The 21,251-nt window shown below is 39.4% G+C and overlaps 1 protein-coding gene across 1 annotated transcript in view; it reads right to left on the reverse strand.

Annotated features, from left to right (window-relative positions):
* Positions 1–21,251, reverse strand: part of POC1A (POC1 centriolar protein A) — a 1,972,436-nt gene that overhangs the window by 1,869,833 nt on the left and 81,352 nt on the right. The window contains exon 2 of the mRNA XM_044078845.1: positions 8,354–8,438. Coding sequence (XP_043934780.1) covers positions 8,354–8,438 — 85 coding nt within the window. The remainder of the gene's footprint in view (positions 1–8,353; positions 8,439–21,251) is intronic.

The following is a 21,251-nucleotide window of genomic DNA, read 5'->3' on the forward strand; positions in this document are numbered from 1 at the left end:
GAGGAAGATGCAAAGGAGGAAATTGGGAGAGACTGCGAATCAGTGGATACCAATGCTGCCTGTGACAGTCTGGAGCTATGAAAATGGTCCTTGGTCATTCATCCCTGATCTTCAATAATACTCTGGGAAGGAGAGAAAGAGGAGGGAAGGTGTAAACGGACAGCAACATCCAAGGGAAGGACAGAGCACACACTTTCCAGGCTCTGCTGTGATGCTGTCTGGTGCAAAAAAAAAAAAAAAGAGGCAGAAGATGGTTGTCTGGAGAGGAGAAAAGATGCACCTGAGGTGTGCCCCAACGCTGAATGATGCTGTGAAAAACTGCTCTGTTCAGCCACCATTCATGAGGATCCAGGGTTCGCCTGGTCAACTGGTCTGCCAAAACACTGAGCCATCCTGGAAGAAATTGAGCTAGGAGATGCAGGCCCAGGGATGCTGCTATGGACCAAAGATTCATGCTCTGCCTGCACAGGGGGGTAAGAATGAGTCCCTCCCTGCTTGTTGATGTACCACATGACTGTGGTGTTGTCTGTTCTGACTAGCAGGGTCCCTGGCGAAAGAAGATGCTTGAAAGCTAGTAAGGCCTGCTGGACTGCTATCAACTCCTTTAGATTTATGTGCAGGTGCATCTGCTGGGCATTCCAACGTCCCTGTATGCATCTGCCATCCAGGTGTGGTCCCCAGGCATAGTCAGATGAGTCTGTGGTAAGAACTTGAGTGGCAGGAGGTGGACGAAAAGGCATGCCTTTGTTTTGTAGACAGGCTATTGCCCACCATAGAAACTCTGTCTGCAGACATGGAAGCAGAGAAATCATCATATCCAGATCTGTGTGTGCTGACATCAAATGTTCTTGAGGTACCACTGCAATTTCCTGATATGCAGTCTTGCATATGGAATCATGAGAATGTAATAAGCCATGTATCCCAGAGCTTGCAGGTATTTCCTTGCAGGGAGCTTTGACAGGCTTGCCAAATCCTTGAAGTAAACTGAAAGAGTTGTCTGCTTCTCCTGGGTGAGATGCATCATCTGGGCGGCTGTGTTTGCACTCACTCCAAGGAATGTCATCTCTTTGGATGGCACCATTTTTGATTTTTCTTCATTAAGAGTGTAACTCATGTCATCTCTTTGGATGGCACCATTTTTGATTTTTCTTCATTAAGAGTGTAACTCAGGGAAGAGAGAAGAGTCTTTACAAATTCTAGATCCTTTAACAGTGGTTTCAGAGAATTTGCTTGAATCATACAGCCGTCCAAGTATGGATAAATCTGAATTTTCTTCTGCCTGCAAAAAGCAATGACTGGAGCCAGGCACTTTGTGAAAACTCTGAGAGCCGTATATAAGCCAAAGGGCAGCGCAGACAATTGATAATGTTGCTTGCCCATCCTGAAATGAAGGTATTGCCTGCAACTTTCCCTGATAGGGATGTGCAGATAAGCTTCTTTGAGAGCCAAAGTTACCAGCCAGGAATCCTTTTCTAAAACTGGCAGCAGCTGATGCAGAGTGAGCATTCTGAACTTTGGAATTACAAAGAAAGAGTTCAGAATGGAGAGATCCAGCATGGGACGCCAGGTGCCTTCCTTTTTTTTTTGGAACTAGGAAAAGTCTGGAATAGAAATCCTGGCCTACCTGCTGAGCAGGAACTGATTCTATTGCTCTCAGAAGAAACTGAGACTAAATTTGTTTTTCTACTTCTGCCCTTTGGTTTGGAGGAGCATCCGGGAATCCTTTGGAAACTGGAAAGGTGTGGAAAGAAAACTTGTGCCCTAGGGATACAGTTCTGAGTATCCATTTGTCATCCGTGATAGTGGCCCAGACATCTGGAAAAAGGGACAACCTTATCCCTAAAGGACACTCCCGGCAGGCAAGAACAGGCAGAAGTTGGGTAAAGTCATTGGGAGTGTTTTGATTGAGATGCAGGCTTAGAACTTCCAGCCTTGGAAGTGGAAACCTGCCAACGCTTAAACCTTTGAGGGGTAGCCACCTGCCCCCTAGAAGATTTGTAATCTTTAGTCCTAGAATGGTTCTGTCCGCTGGTATCAGGAAACGTCCAACTCTTAGAAGGGTCATTTCTGCTAAAGCGAGGAGGTTGAACTTGCAGAAAATCCTTAACAGTTTGCATAGACTTGGCCTATCCTCCACCTTCTTGAGCAATTCCTCTGCTTTACTGCCAAAAAGACTGTCCTTATGCAAAGGTACATCTAAAAGCTTAGCCTTGACAGGCTCTGGAAGGGTCTGTTCCCCGAGCCAAGTGTGCCTTCTAATAACAGATTCAGTAGCTGTAGCCCTGCAGGAGGCTTCTAGAACATCAAAACCACAATGTAAAGAATGTTTATTGACAAGACTGTCAGAATTCCACAAATCCTGTATATCCTTACTCTCCACCAAAAGAGGCATACTTGCTATTCTAGACTTAACAGCCTCCAAGGTGTGCTGCTGGTAAATCAGCATATGAAAAAGACAATTAGTAGACCGAATAGCAAGAGTGGCAGAGGTATAAACTTTTTTACCCCACCTATCTAGGTTCCTAGATTCCCTGTCAGAAGGAACAGGATTTTTGGTAACAGTGGCCTTTTCTCCTTTAGGGCCTTGAGAAATAACCTCAGGATCAGCCAATGGATTCCTGAAAAGAAACAGATGAGAATCAGGAACTCTATAGTACCTGTCAGGTTTCCTGGGAGCAGGAGGAACCAAATTTGGAGTCAAGGAATTTTCCAGAAAAACATCATCAACCACTTCCAACACTGGGGGAATAACCAGAGGCTTATGCTGAGGTAAATCCAAAAACTCCCTAATCCTTTTCTTAGATTGGGGATAATCCTGACTTTCCCATTTAAAATGTTCCCTGAGGGTATTCAAAGTATCACCAAAAGAGAAATCTTCTGGGGGAGAGGCAGAAGGGATAGACTTCCTCTGCATCTGAACCCACAAAAGGAGAAAAAGCTTGAGAAACCTCCTCTTCATCAGCAGAAATGCTAGAAGAATCAGAACCAGAAAAAGACAAAACCTCAGGAGAAACATCCCTACTCCTCTTAGGAGGAACAGGCTGTGAACCCCTAATAAGTCAAAAGGTCATTAGCCATTTTAACCATCTGGGATTGAGGGGAATGAGAAGAAACTGGAGCCTGCCTTATCACAGGCTTACGACTGGAAGATTTACCTGCAAGTCTGAAGGACTCAGGAGGCCTGGCAACCGCCGAAGTTGCAGTAGAGGTTGTCGGTATGAGCTTGCTGTTTGAATGAAGAATGGAGGGCTTGGACACCGGCATCAGCTTAGAGGCTCCGGATCCAGATGAAGAGGCGAAAGGTGAAAGGTCCAAGAAGGCAAAATAGAGGCCGGAGGCCTGGGGGACTCTGAAATGGTCTCAACCGAGGCCTGCTGTTGAAAATCCGCGGACTGCAGGGGCTGCAAAGGCGCCTCACTGGCTATCGCATGACTGACGACCATCCTAACATCATCAGAGGACTTAACCATCTGAAGCCTGTCGCGGTCCTTATCCTTATTCTTTCTGGGTATATCCAAAGCCTGAAGACCAGCGGATGCCATATTGACAAACTTAAGCCAAACTCCAAAATGTTTAGCTAAAGGCTTAGCCGGCGACGAATAGTATGCAGATTAAAGGAGGCACAGAGATCACAATTAGGAACGTCGTGATCAAGGCCTAAACAAATAATACAATGGGAGTGAGAATCTCTATGGGGAATCTGCTTTCCAATTATTAACCTTTTCTGACATTTGTTAAGGTAAGAAAAGAGGATCCCCAACGGGGTACTTAGCTGTAGTTGACTTCAACTTGTAGTCGGAAACAAAAAGGTAAACTGCCGACCAGCACTCGTGCAAGAAATGCTTCTGCTTTGGGATCTGCGGCAAGGAAGACTGAGGAAGTGATGTCGGCTGCCTCCTTTTGTATCGGACGTCCTGACGTCCTTTACAACCGATGACAGCCGATATCATATTTACTTACCTTTGTTATTCTGGCCGATCGAGGGCTACTGGGAGCCAGATAACCCATTGGTAAGGACTGCAATAGTGAAACACGAACATGCATTCTAGCTCAACAGTGGGAGTGGTAAGCACTAGGTTGCCTATCTACCACAAGATCCAGGTACAGATTCTTAGTTTTAGCACTTGAATTTGCTTATTCGTTGCTCAGCACTTGTTCACAGCTTGTTGTTAGCACTAAATAAACTACAAACTACTACAGCACTCAGCCTTCCTTTTTACCTAGAGAACAGTTTTTGTACTTACTTTCCTCACTTGCTTAGAGAAAAACAGCTCTTATACTCACTTTCCTCACTTTTCTAGAGGAAAGTAGTTTTTTATTCAGGCATGTCCAAGGGTTAGCTCCCAGTGTTCTCTCCTGTCTAGCCTATGAATCTGGGCCTCTTGAGGCAATGTAGCAATTGCCTCATGTACACAAACAACCCTCTCCTCCTACCACCCAACACCACAACTTGTGAGAGATGCACTTACCTAGCCAAACTGGAGGTAAAGCTCTCTCCAACCAAGACTGAACTTGACAATCAAGAGGAGAAGGTAAACACGTGCACCACACCCATCACATAGTCCCACTGAACCTACATCACCAAAATCCACTCATAGAAACACAAAAACATTCATGGAGGCTCTCAATAATAATCTGCTCAAGCAACAGAGACCTCCAAAGCAGAAACACAAGCAACCTCCACCCCCCAACACAACCCAAATGACACAGCGCCCACAAACTCAGTGTGCCACTCAACCACAACCCATAAGGTAAAACAACATACCCAACATACTAGTCATAGGTGACTCTATAGTCAGGCACACTGATGTCCCACTCACCAGGCTAAACAAGAAGGTTACTGTCAGCTGCCTGTCGGGTGCCAGGATCCACCACATAACCCATGCACTCAGGTCACTCCACAACAAGTACAAATATGACTCTGTCATTGTCCATGAGGTGTGAATGACCTGAGATGTATCTCCCTGAACTACATGAAAAGAGACATGGAAGAGCTCTGCGATCTTATAGCCCAGGCAGGTATGACCCCAGCCCTGACTAGCATCCTGCCATCGCCCAGAATGATACCGCAGTACAAGGACAAAATGATTGACTTCAACTATTGGCTAAGCTTCTGGTGTCATTCTAAGGGGATTCAGTATCTGTTTGCCTGGGGATGACATGGTCGACAGATCACGGTGCTTTGCCAGAGATGGTCTGCACCTGTCACCCCTGGGATTCTGGATACTGGCTAAGGCTCTTGCTGCCCCTATAGTGCCTTTTTTAGGCAAGGTTCAAATGACAAATTCACCACTGTAACAGGAACAGGCAAGCAAAAACTGAGGGTAATGCTGCTCAGTGCTACAAGTCTAAATCTCAAAATGCACTCCCTCAAGGCACTCCTTAAAATGGAGAACATAGATATCTGTGCAGTGACTGAGACCTGATTCAAGGCTCTAGAGAGCACCCCTACATTTCCAGGCTATAACTCATACCACACTTTTCAGCCACCTAACCTGGACTGGAACACCAAAGGCAGAGGTGTGTCCATATTCATTAAGGATATCCACACCTCCAGGCTAGTTGCCCAGCATAATGCATCTGAGGTTATCCAAATGCAACCAACTCAGGGCAAAACTGCAATCCAAATTGTAGCTTGCTACAGATCCCCTACCATGCCCCAGGATTCCCACTCCTCTTTTCTTGATATACTGGAAAATATTAGGGTTCAACCAAATGCCCTAATAATGGGCGATTTCAACTACCCCACCATTAACTGGGAAACCTACTCATGTACAAACTCCTTCGCTCAACGCTTTCTAGAATTCATAAATTCCAATGCCCTGGATCATCGTATCCACATCCCCACCAGGGGCAACAATAACCTAGACCTAGTCATTACCAACATGAGTGACCGGTGTTCCACACCTGAAGTCAACTCCTCATTGGTCAGATCCAACTAATCACACTTGATATCCACATCCTGCCCCCACCCCCCATTAAGGAAATCATGGTAAAAAATGTCTCCAAAGCCAACTTCATGCTTCTTAAGACAGAAGTGGTGAACTTCATGACACCCATGCAGATGGACAATACAGTTACAACTGCTGAATCCTACACAGATGCACTCTATAAGCACTTACACGAGTGCATGGATCGTGCTATCCCAAACAGAACCAAAACGCTATCCTCCAAAAAAGGAAGCCAATCTGGTGGTTCTCTGCTATAAACAAACTCTACAACAGAAGGAGGAAACTGTTACAAAAAAAAGAGTAAAATCCCATGAGTGGAGGAGTTCCCTGCTTAGCCTCAGTAAGAAGTCAAGATCCCTTATAAGATCCTCCAAAGCTAGCTAGGAAAACAAAATTGCCAATGATTCTAGGGACAAGCACAAAGCATTCTATAGCTATGTCAAGAACTCAATACAAAACACCCAGATCTGCTCTGAGTTACAGCACAACGGCATGAAAATTATAGAACCAACTGATATTGCCAACTTCCTTGCAGTTAGGTTCAGTGCTAACTTTATCACCCTCTCACCCCATAAAAGGGCCCATATCTATACAAGAAGAATGCAGAGTCCCTGTAATCACAACTACACAGGTAAAAGCTGCACTCTCTAAAGCCAAAAACACAGCATCCATGGGACTGGGCAACATCCCAGGCTGCGTTTTACACGAACTTCAGAACGAACTTGCTCCCCACCTAAGCACCATGTTCAATCATAATCTCACATCAGGCTTTGTGCCCATTGAATGGCGCACAGCAACAGTTATTCCACTCCACAAAGGAGGAGCAACCACTGATCCTGGGAACTACTGACTTATTAGCCTGATGAGCCTGGTCTGTAAGGCCATGGAATGTATCATCATGGAACTCGTAAACAAAGACATTGGTAACTTCCAAACTCTGGACCCTACCCAGTTCAGGTTTGTGAAAGGCAGATTATGCCTCCTGAACCTGATCGACTTCTTTGAGGCAGTCACCAAAGGTGTAGACGAGGGTAAGGTGGTTCACACAGCCTATCTTGACCTTGCCAAGACTTTCAACACCATCCCCCATTTTGAAATTATAGCTAAACTCACTAAACTAGGTATAAATTCCTATGTCACAAGATGGGTTGCCAATTGGTTCACTGACAGAACCCACACTGTAAAAGTTGCAGACTCCAAATCTGACTTCAAACCAGTGACAAGTGGAGTACCACAGGGTTCAGTCCTGAGACCTCTCCTGTTTGGTATCTACTTCTCTGAAGTACAGGCTAACACAGAAGTCCTTTGGCTAATGAAGGTCGCAGATGACTGCAAACTAGGAGCCATAGTTGAGTCCCCAAATGATGTGGACATCCTACAGAAGGGCCTCACTGAGACAGATGCTTGGTGTCAGAGCCATGGCCTCAAGCTCAATGCCAAAAAGTGCATTGTCATCCCCTTTGGTAAAAACTCTGTACCCATGAACTACCACATAGGCGGCAGTCTACTTAACACCGAATGTGTGATAAGAGACCTTGGGACCCAGGTGGACAGTAGTCTCTCCTTTGATAATCACATCGCCACAGTGGTCAGGAAATCCTTCTACATAGCACACCTCATCACAAAAGGCTTCTCATCCAGAAAAAAAAGAGGTCATTGTTCCCCTCTACTCGACATTCATTAGACCCATTATAGAGTACAACGCCCCTTTTGGAATGTACCTCACAAGACATCTGCAGCATCTACACTGACCATCTCAAAAAACTCCAACTTTACTCCATCGCATATCGCCTACTCAGAGTAGATCTCTGCCTAACATATAAAGCTATGTCAAACCCAGAGCTGTTGGACATGCTACACCTAAAGAAATCCCAATCTCTCCGAGCTACATGCTCTAGGGACCTAAACCTTATCACCACAATAAACAGGACATGCTGGAGGGATTGATTCCTGTCCCAGAGACTTCCCATACTCTGGAACAAGCTAACCATCTATGTCAATCAAAGTTCCTCATTAGCACTCTTCAAGAAAAATCTTTAATGAGTGGATAGGAAATACACCCCGGGGGATCACTTCTGTGGCTCTGCTCAACAGGTGCACAGGAAAATAACTTTCTTGGGTGGTGTAAGCAAGGGAACCTTGTTGGCTAGGCTTACTTATGCCCTTGGGCCGATAGCCTAGTACCTACCTATGAACATATATATATATATATATATATATATATATATATATATACACACACACACAGATATTACACATACATATATATTCACAATGTTATTTACATAGGCGTACAAGTGAAGGTGTATTTCTGTTTGGCTTACAGTGGTCTGTACCAGGTAATGGCTGCCCTGCATATCCAATTCACCAAAACAATGTCTTGACATCAAATGTCTTCTTACCTATTTGTTTCATGTTGGGATTGAAATCAACACTTGTAACGGTGTCTCTGTGGCCTTTGAAATGTCTCTCTAGTGATGGATCATCCTAAAAAAAAAAAAGGAAAACAAGTAGAAACATAATATTTATTTGTATAAAAAATGTGCACAAGTATTTTATAACTGCATCAAAGCTTGAAACCACAGCCAAGTAACGTGTGATGGATTTTAAAATCAAACATATTATTCTGAGCTCAGACCGGTAATAAATATTATGGCTTCTAAGTATGTATCTCTATAAACCCAAAACCAAATCAGGGTGTTTACTTTATACATATAACCCTGCTACAACTTCGAACCAACTACCCCTAGAAATTAGGTCCCTTAACCAAAAAAAAATTTCAAACTAGCCACTCGGGAATATCTAATAAATAAATAGTCCTGCCATTGTAGTCATCCTCCCTGAAACTACCTAACCCTAGTTTGTCTCTCATCCATCCTTTCTCTTCCACTGTCTGTCTTAATATCCATCTACCTCTCTGTCTCATTGCTTAACCGCTACATGACCTTACTACTCCATCTGCACCTATACTGTATATAACTACTTAGGAATAATGAACACGGTTTTCCCTACATTGACATTGTACCTAAGTTTTTGTTGTAGGAATTCTGACATTGCACTCTACTGCTCTTCTGTATGATTTGTTGTAAATGCTTTTTGCAGTTTGATCTCTAACATTTGTACCAAAATGGTTTTCTGTAAAATTTCATTCTAAAATGTTATTTCTCTAATTGTTTTAGCTGCCAATGCAATTTTCTTGCTGACTTCATGTAAAATGTTAATACTGATTGTGGAGCTTTTCTCTTTGGGTCCCCCCTATAAATGAGCTAATGCTCAGCTGGACTAATCCAGTTAACAAATAAAATAAAAATAAAATAAAACTGAACCCTTACATGTAACTTACTACAATTTCACTCCTTGAAGAAAGTGCACACGAATGTAAGCATGAACTGCAAGCAGAGCTCAAAGCAGCAGCAGAACATCTGGACTGTAACCATGAACTGCAAGCAGAGGTCAAAGCAGCAGCAGAGCAGAACATCTGGATTGTAAGCATGACTTCAAGCAGAGGTCAAAGCAGCAGCAGAGCAGAACATCTGGATTGTAAGCATGACTTCAAGCAGAGGTCAAAGCAGCAGCAGAGCATAACATCTGGATTGTAAGCATGAACTGCAAGCAGAGGTCAAAGCAGCAGCAGAGCATAACATCTGGATTTACACATCGTATTCATGTCTTTTCAGAGTGTGTGTAGTACATCAGTAAGAGAGGTTTCTCCTGTTCGATTCTCAGCTGGAGTGCCTTCTGTGTGGAGTCTGCATGTCCTCCCACGGTCGGGTGGCATTCGAAAGACATACATGAATGGGCGTGCCTTCATTGAAGGTTGGGCATCGGGCTGGCAACTCGACACCATAAAAAAAAATCTGTCAATTATTAGCAGACCGGAGTTCTGTTGTGGCGACCCCTAACGGGGAAAAGCCAAAAAGACAAACATTCATCTCTTTTCCCAACCAGAACCTGAAAGGCTGTGGCATCCTCCCTTTAAGGAAGCAAACTGGGTCTCTCACTGACAAGGCAGTGATGAGAAGCAAATATGTTTATCTTAATACGTCTCAAGCTGTTGCATGCATAGTCTTTGATTCCTTAAGTCAATATTCAACACAAGGTAGATTGGATGCAGTATGCATATAGCCCTGGTTAGACCTGATCAACTGAAGTGTACAGAAGCATATCAAATATAATGAAAATAAATGCATTTACATGTCTTAGCACATAAAAAATAGTTTCACAGATTCATCCTTCAATATACATACCATACAATTAAAGAAAATTAAGTATCATCTTAATAGCAGATAATTGTGTACATCTGAGCTATGGGTAGTGAAACTGTATGAAAAATATAGATCTCATATATAAAGAAGGTACAAATTTCCTTAAGAGAATAATATTAGGCAAGTCATGCTCCAAAACAATTATAACAGACTAGCAAAACCTTAAGCTGTAATACTTTGTAAATCAGGTTACAGAACATACTTGACCCTAATCATAATCCTTAGATTGGCCCTTCCTTTTTTACTCTATCAATCTAACAGACTTCTAAGAGGCATTCCTCAGGGACGCATCCTATCTCCACTACCTTTCTCCAGCTACACCAATAAACTCCCCACCAGATTTATTCATCGCTCTCTTTAACTATATGTAGATGACTTGGCTTTATTCAGGTCCAACCACTGTCCCTCCGTTAAGTACATCAAGGACTACAAACAGACTTCTACCCCCTTATTCAATGGATTAACAACTAAAAGTGTTTACTTATCTCTTCCAAAACAAAACAGTGATTTATGGTACTAAGCAGAAACTCCTTAGTACAGCTAACCTACTCCAAATCTTTGATCACTTCAATATTCAAACTGAAAGTATCTACTCTTTCAAATATCTTAGAATTTGGCTGGACCCTTCTTTTAAGTTCCATCTTAACCTTGATTATACATGCAAAAAATCAACTCTGTTTTCTTCTGGGCCAAACCAATCTCTCTATTTATTACGAGATCCATTAGGACAGCCATAGGCTAGGTTATCTTACTAGTTCAACTTTAACGTGATTTCCTTCTAGATGCTGCATCCATGCATCCAATGCCTTCAGCATTAAAAGCATCAAACTCCTTTTGCCAGTTCATCATCCCCCCGAAACAGCCACCACAGTAAATTGAGAGAAAAAGCTAAATGTCTCCTAATACAAAGTACAACAGTTTAGTCTTCTTCTTCTTTCAGCTTTTCCTGGTTAGGGGTCGCCACAGCGGATCATCTGTCCGCTCATGATTGGCAGTGGAGTTTTACAGTGTCGAGTTGCCAGCCCGGCACCCAACCTTCCATAGAAGGCACACACACACGTGCACACTCACACCTAGGGCCAATTTAGAGTGTCCAATCCACCTACTGCATGTCTTTGGGATGTGGGAGGAAACCCACGCGACCACAGGGAGGACATGCAGACTCCATACAGAAGGCATCCCAGCCAAGAATCGAACGGGAGAACCTCTGGCTGTGAGGCGGCAACACTAACCACTGCACCACCGTGGCCGCCCACAACAGTTTCGTCTTCTACTCACAATTATTCAAGCTCATCAGTAATGAGATTTTCTTTGCCTTAGCATCTACATAGACTCAACACATCATATAATCTGAAAAATCATAACCACTGAGGTCCAGTCCTCAATACCCCCAAAACAAGACTTTGATGCACAGATCATGCCTCTTCTGTTCTGGGTCCTAAACTATGGAAATCTCTCCCTCCAATCTTGAAGAGAATTCCTCTTATCCTAAATTCTGCACACAACTAAAAGCTCATCTCAAGTTGCAAAGAAAATGCATGTGCTTTCTCTCTGGGTGTACCACTAAACAGAACTCCCCTTCATCATGTAGAAAAAACAGGAATGAGGAACTCCACGATGGTATAGCAGACAAAACACTTCTTTATTGTAACCAAAAAAACAGGAAAGATGAGCGCTTTCTCGTACACACTGTACGCTTCTTCAGATCTAAATTATGTAAAATGCAAAAGCTCTTATATAGTACTTCCAAACCATTATTAAGCAATTAGGATCCTAATCAGCATCCCAAATTGATTGGGCAAGATATACAATTAAACAATTAAACATTTTAGATGGTACTTAGCATTCAACAGTAGCCGAGAATTGTATTTCCTGTTACTATAAAACAGCAACATCATTTTAACCTGTCAGAAACTATGAAAATTTCATCATAGGAAAACGCAATAAAACATTGGTATCCCACATTACTCAGACTCATAATTTGACTTAAGATAAGTCTAGGTATGTATATCTTAGATATATAAGACACGTCAAACATTAAAAGACATCAGAAAAATCTAACACCATTATATAGTTAGATAAAATAAGTACATAAAATCAAATAAACCAATAACTACAAGTAATGACAATTTATAAATACTGGCATTATAAAACCAAAAAACCAAAAAATCTATCTACTACTCATATCCGTTTGCATGTTATATTAAAACAGTCAAAACAGTAAAACGGAACCACATTCAAAGTACTATTTATTATTTTGACGTTAATAGCAAAGTGCTATAGAGCGTCAACCAAACGTAGCCCTTAAAAGAAGCGTTTGTTACCGTAAAAGCAGTCAGTCCAAAGAATCAAAACATACGTGCTCATTTGATGTTAGACTGTCTAAAAGTAACTTATTAAACATTGCTGTACATAAAAATCCGAGATGTAAAACAATTTTTTATATATATAATCATAATCACCTTTCATCTTAATAAGGTGCTATATATGAAAGTGAATATATGAAAATATGAATCAAGTGTATTATTTATTTATTATAGATACCTAGCTAAAAAATGTGTCAAAAAACATAATAATAAATGAACCCATAATAATAAAATAAAAAACAAAGTGATGAAATATTATATATAAATGTAATATTTACATATTATTGATATGTATATGCTTAATAAATTATATATATATGCATTATTGATGTTAATAAATATATATATATATAATTGTATCAGACTAATTAGTCTAGAGAGTCTGTAATATATAAAGACTTTTTTAAGTATCATTATGTACTAAAACTCCCATCAAATTAGCCATTACTTAATATGATATGTTGCCATGACTACAAAACTAATATAAATTCATTTGATAAGTCATATTCAAAAAATCCCAAATGACCAGTATCTCATACCTATGATCATTTGATATACCTTAGATATTAGTAACAGCATATTTATAAAGTGCATGAATGCAAGGAACTAAACATAAAATGTCTTGTTAGATACCTAAAACGTAAAAATGTGCAATATATAAAAAATATATATAAAAAATATATATGCAATATATACATACAAATAAAAATATATATAAAAAACATATATACACATATAAAAAGTATATATAATAACTAACAGCAAAGATCTTCTTAATGAAACTTAAAAACACATATAAGTTCATATCATATTATATAAGCATCATCTTATAGTTAATAAGACGTTCAAAATAATGATAACTTTATAGCCAGGAATTTAGTGTATCATTCTAATAGTGGACTTAATGAAAAAGGGTCCCTGAAAGAAATGACCATTAATTAAAACAAGGTATGAGAGTTCCACCCAGATGTTCTCACTTGAGAGTTTCCCAAAGAAGTCAACAGTATAAAAGAACAAAGTTTTATTATTTCAGACTTCTTTTCTTCAAAACTGATCTAAGGCTCACATACTGATTAAGGCCTGGAGTGTGGTGCGCTTTAAATTTTAAGATCCATTGAAGCTCTATACTTTCAAGATCATTAAAAATGTCACCTTCCCTACCATTGGGATGTACCAACTGTAGTGTCCTAAAGCTAAAGCTGTGTTCCATGTTATTTAAAATATGTTTGCTTAATGCACTTTTTGGATCTTTCTTTTTGATATCATGAATATGGTTATAAATACGCTCCTTCAAGGACCTCGTGGTCATCCCAATATAAAATGCATCACAGTTCAGGCAATTAGCTAAATAGATCAAGTTAGAGCTAATACATGTTGATCTAAATCTGGGTTCAAATTTAATATCAAGTTCAGGGTGTGTAAAGCTTATATCTCTTGAAATATATATACACATGTTACATCGATTACATGGAAAAGTTCCTGTTTTTAGTCTATGGGATGATTCCCCTTCTAGATTCTTCAGTAGCTTAAATGTACCCATATTCATCTCACATTCAGATTTCTCAATGCATAATAATCTCTTGAGATTTTTACTATTGGTATATACAAACCTAGGTTTCAATCCTATCAAGTTCTTTATTTCACTATTAGTAAGTAATATTCCCCAGTTTTTACGGATGATATTGGTGATATTCTTATTATCACTCGTATATCTGGTTAAAAAAGGTATAAACCCTTTAGACAACTTAGGTAAAGTATCAGTTTCAAAATTTGTCTTTCCAAATATAAAGGGGGTGGGTGTAGTTACTGCTGATAATCTAGCTTGCTGTATTAATTGTTCATTATAGTTCCTTTCTAAGAACATATCATTTAACTTATCTATTTGTTCAATTCTGTCTTCTTGTTTCTTACACAGTTTATTAACTCTTAGGTGTTGACTTTTAACAATGTTTAAGAATATATGTCTAGGGTGCATACTCGTAAATTCCAAGAGGGTATTTTTCCAACACGATTTCCTGTAGATGGTGTGACTCAATTTCCCATACTCGTCCTTGGTGATAGTTACATCTAAAAAATCTATTTTATTTAAAGAATGTTCAAATGTAAACCTGAAAAAAGATGTTGTACTTTCTAAGTCCTCTACCATACTTAGGAACTCATGTAGAGTTCCATTCCAAAGGATTAGTATGTCGTCTACAAATCTTTTGTATAGAAGTACCTTCTTGAAATAAATATGTTTAAATAAATGTATGCATTCCCAATAATAGACGACAAGATTCGCATAGCTGTTTGCACAGGGGGTGCCCATGGCCACCCCCCATTGTTGCAAATATAATTTCTTGTCATATCCAAAGACATTGTTATTTAATACCAGGTCTAAAATGGCATTTAGTAAAATTTTCTCATCATTACTATAGCAATCATAATTTCGTAAAATGTAACGAATGGCTTCAGAACCATACCCATTGGGAATCGATGTAAAGAGGTTCTTCATGTCCATAGTAATGAGAATGGTTTCACCAGAGACACCATCTTCAAGATTATCTAAGACTTCTAATAATTGATAAGTGTCTCTCAGAATCGAATCAATCTTATTTATGATAGGTCTAAGTTTCCTCTCAACGAAGACAGACATTGTCTCAGTGACCCACCCTTCCCCTACTACTATAGGTCTTAAAGGTGGTGGGATTACCCCTTTATGTATCTTCGGTAATCCTTTAATGTAGGGAATTTTTGGTTGCTCTATCAAAAGATATTGGTATAAATCCTGATCTAACTGCCTGCACATCAAGAAGTCATAAAGTTCCTGATGTACAGAAAAAATAATTTTAGTAAGATCACTGGCACAGATCTCTTTATATGTGTCTGTCTCTTTCAACATAGTAAGCATAGATGTGTTATAAGTAACTTGATCTAAAATTACCACCCCACCCCCTTTTATCTGCAGGTCTAATAGATATTTCTTTGTCCTGCTGTAAACAATAAAGAGATTCCCATTCAGTGTGAGAGAGATTAACATATAAATTAGTTTTCTTTGTAGTATTAAAATAGCTATAGAAATCCATTTCACAGGCTTTAATAAAGCATTCTGTAACAGGTGTTAATGTAGGTGTAAAGATACTTTTCCTTCTAAAGCCCTTTATACATTCTTGATTACTAGCACCATATTGTAATTTATTATCAAACATACATCTCAAATTAATTTTACGTACAAACAGCCGCAGGTCAGTAAGAACTTCACTTATATTACTAACCTGGGCAGGAATAAAGGATAAACCTTTATTCAAAAGAATATAGTCAGTCTCTGTAAGAGTCCGTTTAGACAGGTTAAACACTAAGTCTGTTGTTCCCTTCTCCGATTTCTGTTGCTCGATAGTATCTCTTCCCCTGAAAACTTCCTCTTGGTGCGGCCTCTGCTTCTCGACCTGCTCTGAAAATTCTGACGAAATTTTAAAGGTAGAGGTAAAAAACCTTCAATATTGCCATGTTTGATTTTCGGTTTGGCGCCTCGCAGATTTTCATCCTTCTGAACCAACGCTTGTTGATTACAGGGAGGAGTGTCTCTAATAGTATTAATTTGCATATGCGTCAAGGAAGGGGACGCTGAAGGTAATGCAGTTGTAACAGCTGTTTCATTTAAGGTGGAACTTGTATTCATCACTGTTGAAACAAAGCTCTGGTTTAAAGAAAGTCCTTGACTAGAATTTATGTCTGTGGGAATAGTGTGTTCTTTATTACGAGTTTCATTATATCTTGGCCAAGAGAATACATTATTATTGGCAAAGTCATTATAATCCCTGTGCAATTTTCGCGTTTTCACTTGCTGTAACTTATCACCATATGCGAACACTTGAGTAAACATACTGTCCAATCTCTGCTGGAAACTTTCTTCCTTAAAGGTGGTGGATAATAATCCTTATTTTATCTTTTTGTCTTCTTTCTCTCTCTGTGTCTTCCACATAAATAGAACAACTGCTTTCCTTCCAGATGACAAAGTCACATAACATCGAGTTCTCCCTGTTTTCATATTTGTTACATTTTTTTCTGCTTATATTAGGTACTAAACTTTCTGTAACCCTGGGTTAAGACTAAAGTAGGTCCATTGGGATCAGCGTTCTACCTTTGTTAACAAATTCAAATAAGCTCTGTTGACCCTCTCATAGGTTCATAGATTAGTACTAAGTTAACTGCCCTTGCAGGCCATTTTAAGCCTAGCAAATTACTGCATGTGAGAATCTAACCCTGCATCTTGTGTCTGTAAGGTAAATACCTTAACCATTAACCCACCCTCCCAACCTCCTCTTAAAATCAATTTCACTGCTTAATAGCCACCAAAAAAGTAAAAACATAAACAGGCCTTTCAGGAGCACATTATATAAAAATATCTACTCAAACTCTAGAACTGTGTGCTAGGTTTATAGCAATATTATAAATCATATTTCCAACATTCTGTTTCTTAAATCCCAATAAAACAACATGACAAGAACTTTTAAAAGTACAATAAACACATATTTAAGTGGATTTAAAACTGAAAGATACACCCTAAGTTTCAAAAAGAAAAATCTGTGGTATCCCTCAAAGTCTCAGAAAACCCAGTATGCAATCTATACTGGGTCAAAAACAAACCAAGCAGAAACTTTGCAGTGTGGAGGGTGTGAAGTTCACTCCTTGAAATATGTTACGCACCTAGTTCACCAATAAAAACTGAACTGTAAAATACACACTACAAAATAAAATAGAAAATAGTAGGTAGTCCACATTTGAGTTAAAAATGGAATACCACATATGGAATATCCTTTACTGAAACAATAAATCAAACTTCAATAAAGGATATTGCATTTTTAGCCCAGCTGTGGGCTACCTACTATTTTCTATTTTATTATTTTGTAGAAGTATGATACTTCCTAAGTTGCTAACATATTAGGTACATTACATAAACACACATATATAAATAAAATCAGCAAGAGTTAATGACCACAAGCATTTCTTGTTATATCATGATTAACGTGGGACATTTACTCAATTATTAAACAAAACAGAGGAGATAAAGAAACAGTTGCAGCTGCCATTAACAACCAACTAAGAGACAAGAGTTGGAGTTAATACTGGAAGACGATTGTCTTTATTCAGTCTGAAATATAAGCATACTCATCTTTATTACACAACCCCTTCAGATCTTAACTTTTTTGATAAAAACACAGCCTTTAAATAACAAGTTGCTTGACAAAGGATCCATGTTTTGTGTTGGAGCACGTTACACAGAAAGAGACAACTGACCTATGGAAAACAGAAATGGCCAATGTCTAGACTGATTGGCCAATGGGAGTTGATACGCAAAGAGGGAACTTGGATCTAGCCATAGAAGGAAAAATTTAGCCAATGGAGAGGATCATTGCAGTAAACACTCAGCCAAATATTTTTTTTAAACCATCAGTAAGGAGAGTGGAGGTTGAACATCTCCAAACAGTACCCGATGTATGCAGCCAGTAACAAAAGGGGCTAAATCAGTAAGCCAATAGGCGCCACGAGTTGAGTTTCACATTAAAAAGTATATTGCACACATCTGTTTCATATGGTGATGGTGAAAAAAGATTCATAATTACTCTGAAATATGTCTCTTAAAAAAAAAAAAAAAAATCAATAAATTACTAAAAAACAGAAAGCAAAAAGTCAATAGCAACTATATCCTACTTAGAGTGACAATATTACAGGAAAGAATACCCAACATAAAACATTTATCTGTTAGAGAGAGGCTTCCTGATTTACAATAGTCAGGATGTATTAAGAGAACCTAGAAAGGAACCATGACAAAAAGACAGCAGAACTCTGAGGAAGTGTGGGTGAATATTCGTTACAGAAAATGTGAATTCAGTAGCAGGAAATATAATTCATGTATTATTCCTCAAGATACAAGTTCGATCCAGCCTAACCCCAGTTATTGTATTTCACAAGACCATGTGTATTTAACTGAAAGCTTTGAGGCACAGTCAATAACTGTATCAAGTGAGACACTAATTACAACGGAGAAACAGATGCAGGGTAATATAGTACAAATGAGATGCTGGCAATTTCGCACTTAGAGGGGCATTTAAGGAGTGGGTAGTAGAAATTCTTTGAGAGGTATTGGGGAAGATAGAAATGTCTTCAGAAGGATAGAAATGTCTTCAGAAGGCATATTTATGACTGGGATAAAATTAAAACAGTTTAAAATAGGGCACAAGTAAGAGAAAAAAGGCTTGAGAAAGAAGTAATATAAATTATTTATATGGGTTAACAAAAATTAAAGTATTGCAGAAGAAGGGGGATTTCACAGACCAAGAGGAGAGAGCTAAAGGGAAACGTATTTAGACAATATGCATGCATTTAGAAAGGTTGCTGTTAAACACCTATTTTTTTGATAAAAAAGATTTTGCACTCCAGAGTTAAGAGAGTAGAAAGAGTTGTAGTCCAACTTAGGGAGCCTACAAGAAGAATAACCAGAGATCCTGTATAGGTATTACTGAGGTCTCAGAACATTTAGGAAAATCTCTACAAAGCAGAGGAATGTGGAAACCAAGAAAAGGAACAAATGGAAATACAGAATATTTAATTATGTCAGGATTAAAAGAAGATATGTCTCAACAATTAATAGCCAAGACAAAGAGATGACATTAAAAACAGTGATGTGCAATTAATCAACTAGGCTTGTAAATGCCCTCGGGCAGATAGCCTAGTACCTACCCATGAACCTATAAATGTTTAAAGGTGAAGAATAGCAGCCCTACAGAATATTATACTCGTAACGTACATTCTAGGAACTAAGCCAACATGGGAACAGAGAAAAGAGATTTTACAAATAGGAAGACTTGCATGTAGGGGTATAGAAAATAGGCAATGGGGTAAGGAAAGGTGATAGGGTGGGATGAGGCCACACAAAAGTTGCAGATTTTAGATGGCCTTCCATTTTAAGGACTGATAAGAGTATGGACAAAGAGAAAAGGACAGAGGAGTGCTGAGTGAAAGACCACTCCAAGAGAGTTTTTAGTCTAGTCTAGAACAAATTATGTTGTTAAAAAGCAGCAACAATAGGGCAAATAATTATAGGAATCAATCAAGGGGAACTGGAAAAGACTGGGAAGAGGGCATGGAAAGAATTTACAAACAGGAAGAAACGTGCAGGTATGTAGCAAAGGCCAGAAGCTTTAAGATTTCTGCTTGGAAGTGTTTGTATTGATATTTTATACCCAAGTAAACATCTGAAGATTCTTCCTCGGGTAGAAAGCAAATGCAGCAGATATGACAGGGAATGTAATGAGATGGCAGATTTTAAGAATTCCCTATGGAGTACCAAGATGGAAATGGTGAGGGAATACAACTTACCAGAACAGTAGACGTGGGGAATGGTATCAAAGGCCTTGGCCAGATTGAGGTAGGCTGTATGAACTGCCTTGCCCTCATCCACAGCTCTGGTGACGGACTCAAAGAAGTCAACCAGGTTGAGCAGGCATGATCGACCTTTCACAAAACCAAATTGAGTGGATCTAGAATTTGGAGATTCCCTATATCCTTGTTAATTAGGTCCATGATTATGCACTCCATAGCCTTACATATCAGACTCGTCAGGCTAATGGGGCGATAAATCCCAGGGTCTGTAGTTGCTCCCTGGTTATAGAGAGAGATGACTGTAGCAGTGCGCCATTCGGTAGGGACAAAGCCTGAGGCGAGGCTGTGATTGAACAGAGCACACATATGTGGTGTCAGTTCACTTTGTAGTTCATGTAGAACACATCCAGGGATATTGTCGGGTCCCATGCAAGCTGTATTCTTGGCCTTGGAAAATGCAACTTTAACCTGTGCTACAGTAATGCTGGGTGCCTGGCATTCCTCCGGTATTGTAATTGGTCTTTATTTTAGGGGGGAGGGGTAAAGTTGGCACTGAATCTGTCGGCCATTATGTTGGCAATATCTAGTGGCTCAGTATAGGAGGTACCATTGTGCAGTAACTCAGAGCAAACCTGGGTATTGCCATGGAGATTCTTGATATAACTATAGAAGGCTTTGTGGTTGTTTTTAGTGTCTGCTGCAATTTTGCCTTCATACCTAGCTTTGGAGGTTTTGATGAGGTATCTCAACTTTTTGTTGAGGCTAATAAGGGAGTTTTTCCAGTCTTGGGATTTCAACTTTTTCTGCAACAGTTTCTTCCCTCTATTAGTTAGACTAGTAACTGAGTTTATAAGTTGTTGGTAATTAGATGCGAGCAATTTTTTTATAATTAGATTCAATAATGATACCTAGATATTTAATATGCATGTCCTCGAAGTTTATGTCTCTTTTTGATTTAAGTTTCATAGTAACATTTTTATTCCCCAGAAGTGCCAGAGTTTTGTTGTGATTGAATGTTAGACCAGAGATGTTTGCAAAGAAGTCTAGATTATGTAATAGGGGATCTACTGAATTTTCAATATCATTAGAAGTTATTCGCAGGTCATCAGCAAACAGTTCTATCTTGGGGGAATAATTTGTCTGACACTTTATATCCTTTAACACTGTCATTATTTCTAACATAGGTTCATGGGTAAGTACTAGGCTATCGGCCCAAGGGCCTATGTAAGCCTAGCCAGCAAGGTACCATAGTTTATGCCACCCAAGAAAGCTATTTTCCTGTGCCACTGTCCAGCAGAGACACAGAA

This window comes from Protopterus annectens, chromosome 7.part1 (assembly GCF_019279795.1).
Source record: "Protopterus annectens isolate FY-2018-M chromosome 7.part1, PAN1.0, whole genome shotgun sequence".
In the NCBI taxonomy this organism is placed as follows: Eukaryota; Metazoa; Chordata; order Ceratodontiformes; family Protopteridae; genus Protopterus; species Protopterus annectens.